This window comes from Brassica oleracea, chromosome C1 (assembly GCF_000695525.1).
Source record: "Brassica oleracea var. oleracea cultivar TO1000 chromosome C1, BOL, whole genome shotgun sequence".
Taxonomy (NCBI): domain Eukaryota; kingdom Viridiplantae; phylum Streptophyta; class Magnoliopsida; order Brassicales; family Brassicaceae; genus Brassica; species Brassica oleracea.
The window spans coordinates 23,935,889-23,946,921 of record NC_027748.1 but is presented as its reverse complement, the minus strand read 5'-3'; the positions used below and the strand labels follow the sequence as shown (position 1 = coordinate 23,946,921).

Below are 11,033 nucleotides of genomic sequence, written 5' to 3'. Positions count from 1 at the left end.
AAAAGTCAGATGAACCTCTAATTGCACACGGACGCGAGCTGGCTCCTTTATTGGGTCGCAAGATGGGACGAGACGCGAGCTGTCTGGAACGGTCTTGCGTCTGGTCACGGATGTGTGCTGAGGTCGTCGGACGCGATCGGGACGCGTCTTCTTCTTATCTAGTTTGAGAGCTGGTTGATTGGGAACTCAAGCTGGATGTGATGCGAACTGGACTAGCTCTGTTGTGAACAGGAAGCTACGAATGTCCAGGATCAGGAACGCTTAAGGGCTTTAGCTGATCGGGTATTTGCAAGCTGGAACGCAAGCAAAAACAATCTAGGGTTCTTCGGGATTACATCTTTGCAAGCTGGAACGCAAGCAAAAACAACCTTAGCTCATGAAATAAAAACAAGGAGTATTAGATAACATGAACACCATAATCTGAACAAGATATCATCAAACAACTAAGGTATGATAAACTTATCTTTCACAGGATTTGAATTTTGGCTAGGAAATCTTTTTGGTTCGGATTAGGGTTCCAAAAGACCAAGACGGCGCCGTGTATTGTTTCTGCGAGTGTGGACGCGTCTGAGATCGGATTGATGAACGGTTTGCACTGATGGATTTGTCTTGTCTAGAGCTTCAATTTGATATGTGGCTCGTCGTCTGGTTCCTCAGGTTTTGAGAGATAGATCGATTTTAAGTTGCGCCTGATTTAGGGTTTATGTGTGACGGATTTTAGGTTAGGTTTTGTCTCAGGGTTGTCTATCGTGCTGATAACGTGTTGTAATTAGAGAGTTTAGAGACTGAATATTTCTGTGTTTTATTAATGATCAAGGGGGTTCTTTTATATAAGGATTACAAGATAAAGATAAAAGGAAAGTGTATATATCCCTATCCAAAAGAAAATATGAAAACTACTAAAACATAGGAAAAGGAAACTATCTATATCCTAAGTCGGCTAAGGCTTTGGCCGACTCTCTCTCCTCCTTGCGGCCGTGGTTGGGCTTGATATGGCCGACGGGCTTTCTCCTCTTGTCTTGGTTAATGGCAATTCACTCCCTGATTTATAACATAGACCATGTTTTTAATGTCTTCCAACTGTTCTAAGTTTGGGTCCTATCAAGGGTCCCCACGAACCCATGTAGCTTTCCAATGCAATTGTTTTATGAATATGGATTATGTGTTTTGGAGGATTGCATTGCTCATAGAAAATGCTCAATTTGTTTGGATATTTGGTACATTTGGAAGGGATGCAATGATAAAGTTTATTATGGTATAAATAAAGACCATACATATACTTTACAGTTGGTAGAGACATAAGCAGACACTACGGAATGAGGATGAGACATCTATGGTGCAGACCGGCTCTCAACTATTGTCCACACAAAGCATGAAGGAAGCAACCCAAAATACACCATGCAGAGTAAAAAAAATGGTGTTTTACAGATGGGTCTTGGAAAGATAAAGATCATCTCTTGGGACAAAGTTAGTATAGTACACTGGGAGGATAGAGGCAGCATATCTTCTTTACATGCGAAATTTAAAATTTTTATTTAGGCAAATGTATGAAAATCTCGGATAATTTCAGGTGACTTTTACCTAGATTGTTCTCAATTATTGAAAATGGTTTTAGAACTATCTATTTTTGCATCATATCTTAAAGAAATACAACTGGTTAAGGAAATTTTCATAACCTTTGAAATCAAACACATACCCCAAACTCAAAACACAAATACAGCCAATCTTACACGAGGTGTTCAAAGTCAACCGGCCTACGGGCTCTTTGGGATCCGTAGAAGAATCTGATTATTGTATCCGTCAGAGCTTTTTGAGTTCTTCATCAATGGGTTGGTGGGAAGCTTCTCTCAATTGGCTTCGTAGGTGAGATAATATCATCCTTTTTCTTATTATTGTCTTATATCAGCTCAGTAGTATTGTATTCTTGGCTCCTTGTAATTGTGATAAAATTGGTTTTGTAGTTTTTATTCGTCTAAAGAGACAAACTCCAAGAAATTGATGTCACCATATGGATATTGATTGCCAAGTTTAGGGTAGACCAATTCAGTTGTTTGCTTCAATAAATGCTTTTTGCAGCCTCTTATTCAAGCAAGAAATTGAACTTTCATTAATAGGGCTTCAAAATGCGGAAAGACGTCACTTATCAATGTTGTTGAGGTAAAGCATATATCTGATATGCTTTTGTTTTTCTTGTTTAGAATGTTGGATATAGTGAAGACCTGGATCCGATTGTAAGTGTGTTACACCTCTTATACAAGAAATACATCATCAATAAGACAATACTAGAATACAAACATTTTGCAGATTGGTTTTCACATGAGGGAAGTGATAAAAGGAAATGTTACTTTCAAGATATGGGATGCTAGTGGGCAATCAAGATTCCGCAGCTCTTGGGAACGTTTTGTTCACGTTGGAGTCCTTTTGTCCTGCTGCAGGTATGTTGATGCTGCAGATCTTGACAATCTGTTTATCTCGAAAAATGAACTCCATAAGTTGTGCAAGACTTCGCTTAACGGTATCCCTCTTCTTGTTCTTGGGAACAAGATGGACGAACCTGGACTCTCTCTAAAGAAGCCTTGACTGATGAAATGTATAGATAGCTCTCTTTCTTCAACTATACACACTCCAGAAACAGCACAAAAGTCATCAGATCATGTTTGTTTTATTATATATTATATTGTGATTGCAGGGGGCTTCAGTTGTTTACAGATAGAGAAGTCTGCTGTTTCATGATATCATGCAAGAACAATGCCAACATTGACGAGGTCTTTGATTGGCTCCTAAAGCATTCAAAATCAAATAAGTTTCTCAGTCTTCTGTGTTGTGTGCCTCGTTGAAGACTATTTTCTCGTGTGAAACAAGAGTTTGCCCCTGCTGCTGGTCTGTTCCAGTCTGGTCTCTATATATTGGATTTTGCTTGAGCATTTAAATTTTTTGGAAACACAATATATAAACCACTAAAAATTTAAGCCAAGGAAGGATAAATGAAAGCTCTGGTGATGATCAAAGGCTTTATTTATTTCTCTTCAAACCAGTTTCTACAAGAAACCTATGAGGTTACTACAAAGAAGAGATAAACAACATAACAATGGACAATTGTTTTACAATAATCTTATCTTGAGTTAGGGACCAAAGTTACACGCTGCAGAATATACACTTTTTACTAACCCTCAAAAATTACTGCAGCGATTCAAACTTGACATTATCTGGCTTCACTACCTGCACAAAAACAAGAAAGATACACCCATTAACATTTCATCCATATAGTTTGTGAAGAACGGACATAAGCTATTTTCTTACATTGCATCCTATACTTGAAAGCTTTGATTGCAGCTTTGGCAAAAATGTGTGCAGCTTCAGCTTCGGCTTCGGCTTCATCAGCCTCTCTAGCCGCTTCTTCAGCTTCTGCTATTGCAAACTCTGCTTCTGCTACTGCTCTTGCAGCTGCTGCTGCAGCTTCTTGTGCTGTCATGCCCTTGATCATAAACAGCTCTCCATCTACTTGTGATCTAGTTAGACGTTGTTGGACACCACTCTCCTTGTTTCCTTCCAGATAAAGTTGAGGAGAGCTTTGTTCTGCTCCGTTCCGACAAATCCTGTATCTGTGCTTAATCTGAGAGACATTTGTTAGCAGAATCATGAGAACATATGATTATATAAGAAGAACTTTGGATCAAAGTGTTATATTTATTTCTTACCTTAACTATAGTTCCAACATTAACCAAATGCTTAAGTCTTGAAGTCACAAGCCGTTTCATATCAGGTTGCATATTGTGTTTCTCCTTGAAAAAGTTTAGAGGGCAGACACAGTAAGTTGTTGGTGAATTGAAAATAGATGATGAATCAAAAGGAACAATAAGCATAGAAAGAATACCTCAACATAGAGTAAGATGGACTTTCCATCAGGACCCAAATGTCTCTTAAAGTTAGCAATAGCCTCCAATATCATCTTATCCACACTAGCAACCCAAAAAAAAAACATACTTTAATTAGAGCTCAAAACTATCGCTCTCGTGAAGCTTCAGGATACAAAGAATAGGTCAAAACCTTGAAAAGAGTCCTTCAAAATCTCGTGGCGGTGGTGGTGCACAAGAAACTGCAGGAGGAAGAGGAGAAATGTGTTGAACTCCGTTGGCGATAGCGACGATGGTAAGAGCAGTAGCGTTGTCATCATCATGAGAGGAAGGAGTTCTTTTAAGAGCAAGCTTAGCCTTCTTCCTAGATCCGTACATAGCCGTTACACTTATGTTTCTCCATTTGTCCTGTGTTTCAACCAAAACAAAATGTAAGTTTTCAAATGATCTTATCTCTCTCTCTCTCTCTCTCTTTTTATTAGTATATAGAGTTAGTTACCTTGAGATCGACATTGGAGCGAGACTTGAGGATAGAGGTGAACTCAGGATCGGAGAGAATGGTGCGCCATTTGCCAGTGCCATGTTTGAGAACTCCAGCCTTAAGAGCTGTTTCTTCTTGCGATGTCCACTTCTGCTTTGGTGCTCCCATTCTCCCAGAACACACAACAACAATAAAGACAAGAACTTGGAATGTCTCTCTACTTCTTGTCTCTGTCAGCAAATGACACAAGAAAGGCTGATTTATAAATTGAGATGTAGAAGAGAAGCGTTGAGAGGATGAAAAGCAAATCCGCACCAAGTTTTTCAATCGCAGTAGTGATTCAGAGATCCAGCAGAGATTACATGGGGATCCAAATTATGATTCTAAGATTGTTGCAGAGACAACGAAGAAGACAATGAGGAGGAGGGACTTTTGACCTTTGTTTTCGATTCAGAGGATGAATTCTCTTTTTTTTTTGGAGACTGGACCCCTTTACTTTCTCCATTTTACAGATTTGTCTTACACTTTTAGTTTGTTTAAGTAAAATTTAACCTATTCGATTTAACGAAAGTTTTACTCAATAGTAAGAGAAAATAGGTTTTTTTTTTTTTGACAAACAAATGTCTGTTACCAATCACATCAAGTTATAGTAACATTACATATTTTTATTTATTTTAAGTTTACTACATATATACTCGTTCCATATTTAAAACATTAATATTTTAGAATTTACAAGTATATATAAAATTAAATATCCTACTTTTATTTGTTATTTTTAAGTTACATTTTTAGTTTTATTTGCATGCTCATAAAATTAGAGAAATTATATCATTTATAATTTTTTTTTAATTTACGTTTTAGTTTTAAAGCAATATGTATTAGTTAAAATCTAAAACATCAATTTTCAAATATAAAAATAATATCCAAAACATTAATCTTAAAAATAAAGAAAAATTATTAATTATCCAGAGATAATGGTAAGTGTTGTGGCTTTTATTTTTTTCTTTAGAATAATAACTGTAGATTTATTTATTGTAAATATTTTTGATTTAGTTTCGTAAAGCACTATTTTTTGTTCTAGAAATAAAGGTATCTGACCAGGTGATTGTGGTCGAGTGGTAAGAAGACGAGACTGAGACGCCAACACGTTTCAGGTTCGATTCACCTGCTGCGCGAAACTAAGTCACAATTATCCTGGTCACCTAACACGGATATGAGCCTATGCTTTAGGGTCCATTTGAATACCCGGAGAGATGATCTATCCGTGGGATGCACCTCCTCTTGGGGCTGGGCCTCTCGATGGGCCTGGAATACTCCTAGATTAATCAAAACTAAAAAAAAATAATAATAAATAAATAAAGATATCTACATCTTTTTTTTATTTTTCAGAGATATTTTGGCTGTAATTTTTTTAATGAGAAAAAATCATGATTAGTTGATATGTATGATTTTAAACTAAATTTTGGCTTTCTAAATATCTACGGCCACGACCAATTATCCAAAATGACTATAATTAATGGCTTCAGTGGTTTTAGAGGATGCCTTGATGATTACCAAACTCTTTCTATCGGCTGTTTTGTTCTTTCGAGTTTGACGATCTTTCAATTTTTTTGTTTTGTTTTAGACACTTTCAAATTCATTTAACAACTAACTAATCATTTTTAACAAATGTTAAGTATTGATTAGTTGATATATTTATTTCACTCAGTTAAAAGTATAATGCAGCTCCTATGATCTTAAACCTTTGTAAATCATTTTTAATGTATATCTATTGCGAGTTAAATATTTAAAATTGTGAGTCATGAAGGAACTGGTGGGTGGTTTAGATAATTTCTGAAGACGGGAAATGGAATGTACCGAATAATTCTGGAGTGATGATAAATTTATTTAGGTTGGGTATCCAAATTGAAAATATTTCGTGGTTTGTCCGAAGAGGAAATAATCTCCTGACAAAATCAGAGTGATCTAATGATATAATCTTGCTTGTTTAAAGTATTAATACATTTATGCTATTAAAACAGAACGAATCCTAAAACATCTACTTAAACAAGGTTGTTGGACCTATTCAATAGAAACTTAATATATCTCATTTCACATTTACCTTAATTAATCAAAAATAACAATATTATTAAAAAGGAACAACCCAACTAACAATATTATTAAAAGGCAACCCAACTGCCTATCATTATATCTTCCGATATTTTTGCACTTTACATGTGTTTTTGGCTTTTTGCACAACTCAATATTTTAAGTGCACTTTTATTCACTTCATAGAAAAAGTCAAAACAAATTAAGAATATGCAATATACATATTTCGACCTTATATAAATTACAAACACAAAAAAATACTATCGGCCGTGATCAAAGTAGTTGGTTGATGGAGAAAGAGAAGAAATCAAAGAAACATGAACCACTGAGAAGATCGAGCAAAGGAGTGGGTACCAAAAAGAAAGTGGAACGCAGAACAATCAGTTGCTTGTTCCGTCATCAGAACAGTCGCACCAGACAAAGCAAAAACGAGTAGAGGTTGTGGATATCAATGGATCTATCCTCTCTTGCCATTTTGTGCGATATCCTGCATCCTCTTCAATGAAATGGTAGCCCCTAAACACTTTTAACTCCACAGTTAAATAGTCTGTTTCACACCTAGACCGTCTACCCTGAATAATGCCTGTGATGAGAAGATCACACTACTCTTAAATGAATGTAGGGAGTTTTGTCTCGATAGTGTTTCTTTTTCAGGTTTGAGATGAAGAGTATGGAGCCGATTTTTGAACAGCAGTCAGTGGGGTTCCGGTAAGGGTGTATTGTCCTGGTTTTATTGCTTGTATGGTTTAGAGATTCGTGGTTAAAGTATGGTTGCTGAGAATAGGAGAATTCTCACACTTTCAAACCTTTCTCCATGTTTTTGATACTTGACATTGTTTGAGGACAAACAAGGATCTACGTCTGGGGGAATTGATATATGGTGTTTTTGGCACCTTGTATATATGTTTTCTATTTGGTTTTCAAGTCATTATCGAGTCTTCCGAGTCCTTTTCGAGTCATTATAGGTCTGGAGTTGCATTGGATTGGAGATAGACCAGCTGGAACAAAAAGGACAGAACACAATGCAATCTGGAGATTTTCACGCGGAACAGTCTGAGTGACTGTTCCCGATAGCGGAGCAACCCGAGTGACTGTTTTGGATAGTGCGGAGCAACCCGAATGCATGTTCCAGCGGCAGAGATTTTTAAGGAAACTACAAGTCATTACGGGATTTGCCCTAATTATCCCATCTTTTTCTCCCAGCCGCCTGTGGCTCCAAAAAACTTCTTTTTCTGTTTTTCTATATTTTACTACGCTATTTTGGAGACAAGGAATCAGACTTGAGCTTTGAGAGATTTGTGATTTGATACTTTGTAAAGGGAGAAGGCTCCATCTCTCTCAGAATCCTGAACCCTATCTCTTTTATTTTATTGATTCAGCATGTTTTCTTCATTTGTTATCTCTGTGTTCTCTGTAGCTATGGCTGAGTAGTCAGTTTGATTAGTCTAGGGTGTTAGGGTGTTAGATCCGTGAGCTTGACATAAATAAGTTATAAATCGATTGTCTTCATTCACTGTTGTTCTTAAGGCTTGCATCAAGTTAACCACTTAGTGCCTGATTCTAGGTTTAATCTATTCATCAAAAGTGTTATAGGTTGCTAGACATAACTTGAATGAGCATCATATCCCTAACCAGCGAAAGTAGATGTTAGGGTGTTTTGTGAACAGATCGGACTTGATCTTAATGTTTGTCATCGCATCTCAGTCCAAACGACAGTTTAGGTACTGAGATCGATTGACAAAAGGTGAAGCACCACGACAGTGGGCTGATCTATCTTAAGTGATCCGAGTTCTAGACTGGTCTTTAATCGAACTTGAATAATTGTTTGGCTCACACTTGTTTAACACCCGACCAAACCACCCTAGGTTAGCATTTTAATCATCTGAAAGCTTTAATTAATCTTATTACTTGCTTGTTATGAAACCTTAATCCCAAAACCCCATCATTGTTTTAGCTAAGTATTGATCCCATAAAGATAAAGTGTAATCGTTGGTCTCTGTGGATTCGATCCTAAAGTGTTACATCGACATACCATTCGATTGTGCTAGTGTGCACATTAGGTTAATTGGTGTGCGTATATATGTAATATCATTGGTATACTATTCATGTTTTAAAATATATATATATATATATATATATATATATAATTATAAAATGCGTTCAAGGGTATTATGCATATTTTTAATACAAACCAAATCCCTACACCGTAAACCATATATTGTATACTTATTTGACCCTCACCATTTTCATGTATTTTCTTAAATCTATGTATTTGTTCAATTACATATTCTTAGAGATTATCATATTTTCAGTATAAATCAAACCCTATATCCTAAACCATATTTCCACAAACTTCTAAACCGTATATCCTAAACCCTATTTCATATATTTCTAAACTATAATCTGATTTCATATACATGTACTTCGTATGACAAGTCTAATAGGTTATTTAATTTTATTTATTATTATAAAATACATGTGAAGTTTAATCAATTTTATAAAAAGTGTTAACAAATTTTTTTGGATTTTACCGGGACAAATTAAATAGTTTATTTAGTTTTATATATTATTATAAAATACATGAAAATTTTAATCAATTTTTTTGAAAAAGTGTTTTCATGTTTTACTGGGTTTTTACCAGGGTAACCAGTACCAGTTTAATTATTAATGGTGGGTTTGTAGATTTTATCCAGGTCCAATTATGTTCCAGTTCAATTCTGGATTTTCGGATTTTATTCAGGTCCAATTATGTTCCAGTTTAATTCTGGGTTTTTGGGTAATTTCAGATTGATAGATAAAACATATTGGATAATTTTGGGTTTTCAATTTAAATATCGGGCAATTCAATTTGTTCGAAAAAAATATCTGATAATTTGGATAATTTTAAATATTTTGAATAAAAAATATTAGGGTAATTAGATTTTGGGTAATTTGGTTTATAAATTGTAGTTTTTAGATATTTGGTTATTTAGAAATCAAATATAATTATTATTTATTGGTATATAATTTGTATTTTTAAATTGAGGTACCCATTTGATTCTCGGTTCGGTTTCAATTTTAGGATTCAGAGATATCATATCTGCTGGGTTATTTATGAAATTAATTTCAATTTTAGTTTTGTGTTTTTAGTTTGATATGGTTCGGTTCACGGTTCCATGTAAATGTTGCTAGACCTATACATTATTTTATATTGAAATTCATTTAAAAAGTTTATTTAGTTTCGAAAACAAACCAGCGCTTTCTAAGCGCGAATCAAAATCTAGTTAAATATATTAATATGGATGTTGTTCTTCTTCAAGTTAGTTTCTTGGTTAAGGTGATTCAAACTTGCTCTGTTACTATTGTTTCTCTCGTATGATTATACATACGATGTCAAAAGTGTGTATGTTTGGCTATATGTGACTATGTGTCATCGACTTTGATTTCATATTTGATTCTTCTGTCACTCTTCTTACATCTGACGAGACTTAAGAAACAAGAAAACGAGTTTGTTTATTTTGCTGAAAATATTGAATGCTTTTATTCAAAGGTGATAGCTCACTTGTTGTACATATACAAAAGATGGGGAGAATACTTACTAAAATAATAGTCAATAAAATTAAAAAAAAACAAGTCTCGGAGTAAATTCCAAATCATAGCAATAAAATAAAGAACAGAAACAAACACAAAACGTGAACGCACATACACACACACACGTAGCCAGAAGAAGCTATCTAAATGTTTGATCAAACGTCTTTTTTTTTTGTTGTAAAATACAATGGCATCTCGAACGACGGTCAACGGCAAATATCATCACGGCCTTCAATCAAAAACAAGCTTCCAAGAGACAGCAACAGCAGAGCATAGCCAAACTGTAATACAAACACACACATACATATCAGTAACATTCACAAGCAAACATATAGACTTTAAATGATTGCACTAGACGAGACTAATCCGTTTAAGGACTGGACCGTTCTATTTCTTCATAAAAACGGTCTATGTTTATGACCAAAGTTTATGAATGGTGAACAAAGAGTGGTACTATCCACTAGTTATCCGCTCCTTCAGTTGCAACCATTAATCAAATCCATATAATAAAAAGCAAAAAAGAGATATAGAGATTGGGTCAACGCACCATCCTTCAACAAATCCTGAATCCTTGTCTTTCTTCTTCTTTTGCGGAGCCTGACCATACTGTGGTGGCGGAGGACCCTGATAAGGATACTGAGGCGGAGGACCTTGAGGATATTGCGGAGGAGGATACCCTTGTGCTGGATATGCCTGACCGTATCCCTGCGGTGGTGGAGGATAACCAGCCGGAGGATATCCCTGTGGTGGATATCCTTCCTTTGGAGGATACCCTATAAAACAACCACAACGTCATTTCAAGAAAACAAGAAGGAAAATAAAATCTAAACAATATTGGGAATTACCTTGAGGAGGAGGAGCACCAACGGGATGTTGTTGATCTTGATACATCTTCTTCTCTACTATGCTCTATCTGAGGTTTCCTCCTTTGTTTATAACGAAACCTCTACTTATCTTCGCTGTGAAATGGAATAAAAATAGGATTATTGGTGGTAATAATGATAATAAAGGAGGTTTAGGAGACAAAAGACATGTTCTCT

General features: G+C 35.5%; 3 protein-coding genes across 3 annotated transcripts; 1 reads left to right on the top strand and 2 right to left on the bottom strand.

Moving 5' to 3' along the window:
* The first annotated feature begins 1,635 nt into the window (after positions 1 to 1,635).
* LOC106325423 (ADP-ribosylation factor-like protein 8A) lies at positions 1,636 to 2,850 on the top strand. Its single transcript, XM_013763471.1, is given in 7 exon segments — positions 1,636 to 1,863; positions 2,077 to 2,123; positions 2,126 to 2,157; positions 2,199 to 2,231; positions 2,305 to 2,557; positions 2,560 to 2,590; positions 2,690 to 2,850. Coding segments are annotated over 7 exon segments (582 nt in total). The 5' UTR covers positions 1,636 to 1,825; the 3' UTR covers positions 2,838 to 2,850.
* A 147-nt stretch (positions 2,851 to 2,997) lies between these two features.
* On the bottom strand, positions 2,998 to 4,813 carry LOC106325411 (telomere repeat-binding factor 3). Its single transcript, XM_013763465.1, has 7 exons — positions 4,651 to 4,813; positions 4,354 to 4,565; positions 4,048 to 4,262; positions 3,875 to 3,959; positions 3,699 to 3,782; positions 3,301 to 3,613; positions 2,998 to 3,219 (listed from the first exon to the last, which is right to left on the bottom strand). Exons 2-7 carry the CDS (start codon positions 4,501 to 4,503, stop codon positions 3,203 to 3,205), a joined length of 864 nt encoding a protein of 287 aa, XP_013618919.1. The 5' UTR covers positions 4,504 to 4,565; positions 4,651 to 4,813; the 3' UTR covers positions 2,998 to 3,202.
* A 5,121-nt stretch (positions 4,814 to 9,934) lies between these two features.
* On the bottom strand, positions 9,935 to 11,033 carry LOC106298995 (cysteine-rich and transmembrane domain-containing protein A). Its single transcript, XM_013735125.1, has 3 exons — positions 10,839 to 11,033; positions 10,541 to 10,766; positions 9,935 to 10,274 (listed from the first exon to the last, which is right to left on the bottom strand). The coding sequence occupies exons 1-3, from the start codon at positions 10,882 to 10,884 to the stop codon at positions 10,229 to 10,231; spliced, it is 318 nt and encodes a 105-aa protein (XP_013590579.1). The 5' UTR covers positions 10,885 to 11,033; the 3' UTR covers positions 9,935 to 10,228.

What these genes read in the sequence shown, in the direction of transcription:
- LOC106325411 (XM_013763465.1), bottom strand. Translation starts at nt 4,503, where the DNA reads ATGGGAGCACCAAAGCAGAAGTGGACATCGCAAGAAGAAACAGCTCTT. An exon ending in TTTGAAGGACTCTTTTCAAG is followed by an intron (nt 3,960 to 4,047) that starts GTTTTGACCTAT and finishes TTGGGTTGCTAG; the next exon opens with TGTGGATAAGATGATATTGG. An exon ending in ATGTTGGAACTATAGTTAAG is followed by an intron (nt 3,614 to 3,698) that starts GTAAGAAATAAA and finishes AATGTCTCTCAG; the next exon opens with ATTAAGCACAGATACAGGAT.
- LOC106298995 (XM_013735125.1), bottom strand. Translation starts at nt 10,884, where the DNA reads ATGTATCAAGATCAACAACATCCCGTTGGTGCTCCTCCTCCTCAAG. An exon ending in TGGTGCTCCTCCTCCTCAAG is followed by an intron (nt 10,767 to 10,838) that starts GTAATTCCCAAT and finishes GTTGTTTTATAG; the next exon opens with GGTATCCTCCAAAGGAAGGA. An exon ending in TCAGGATTTGTTGAAGGATG is followed by an intron (nt 10,275 to 10,540) that starts GTGCGTTGACCC and finishes TTTGTATTACAG; the next exon opens with TTTGGCTATGCTCTGCTGTT.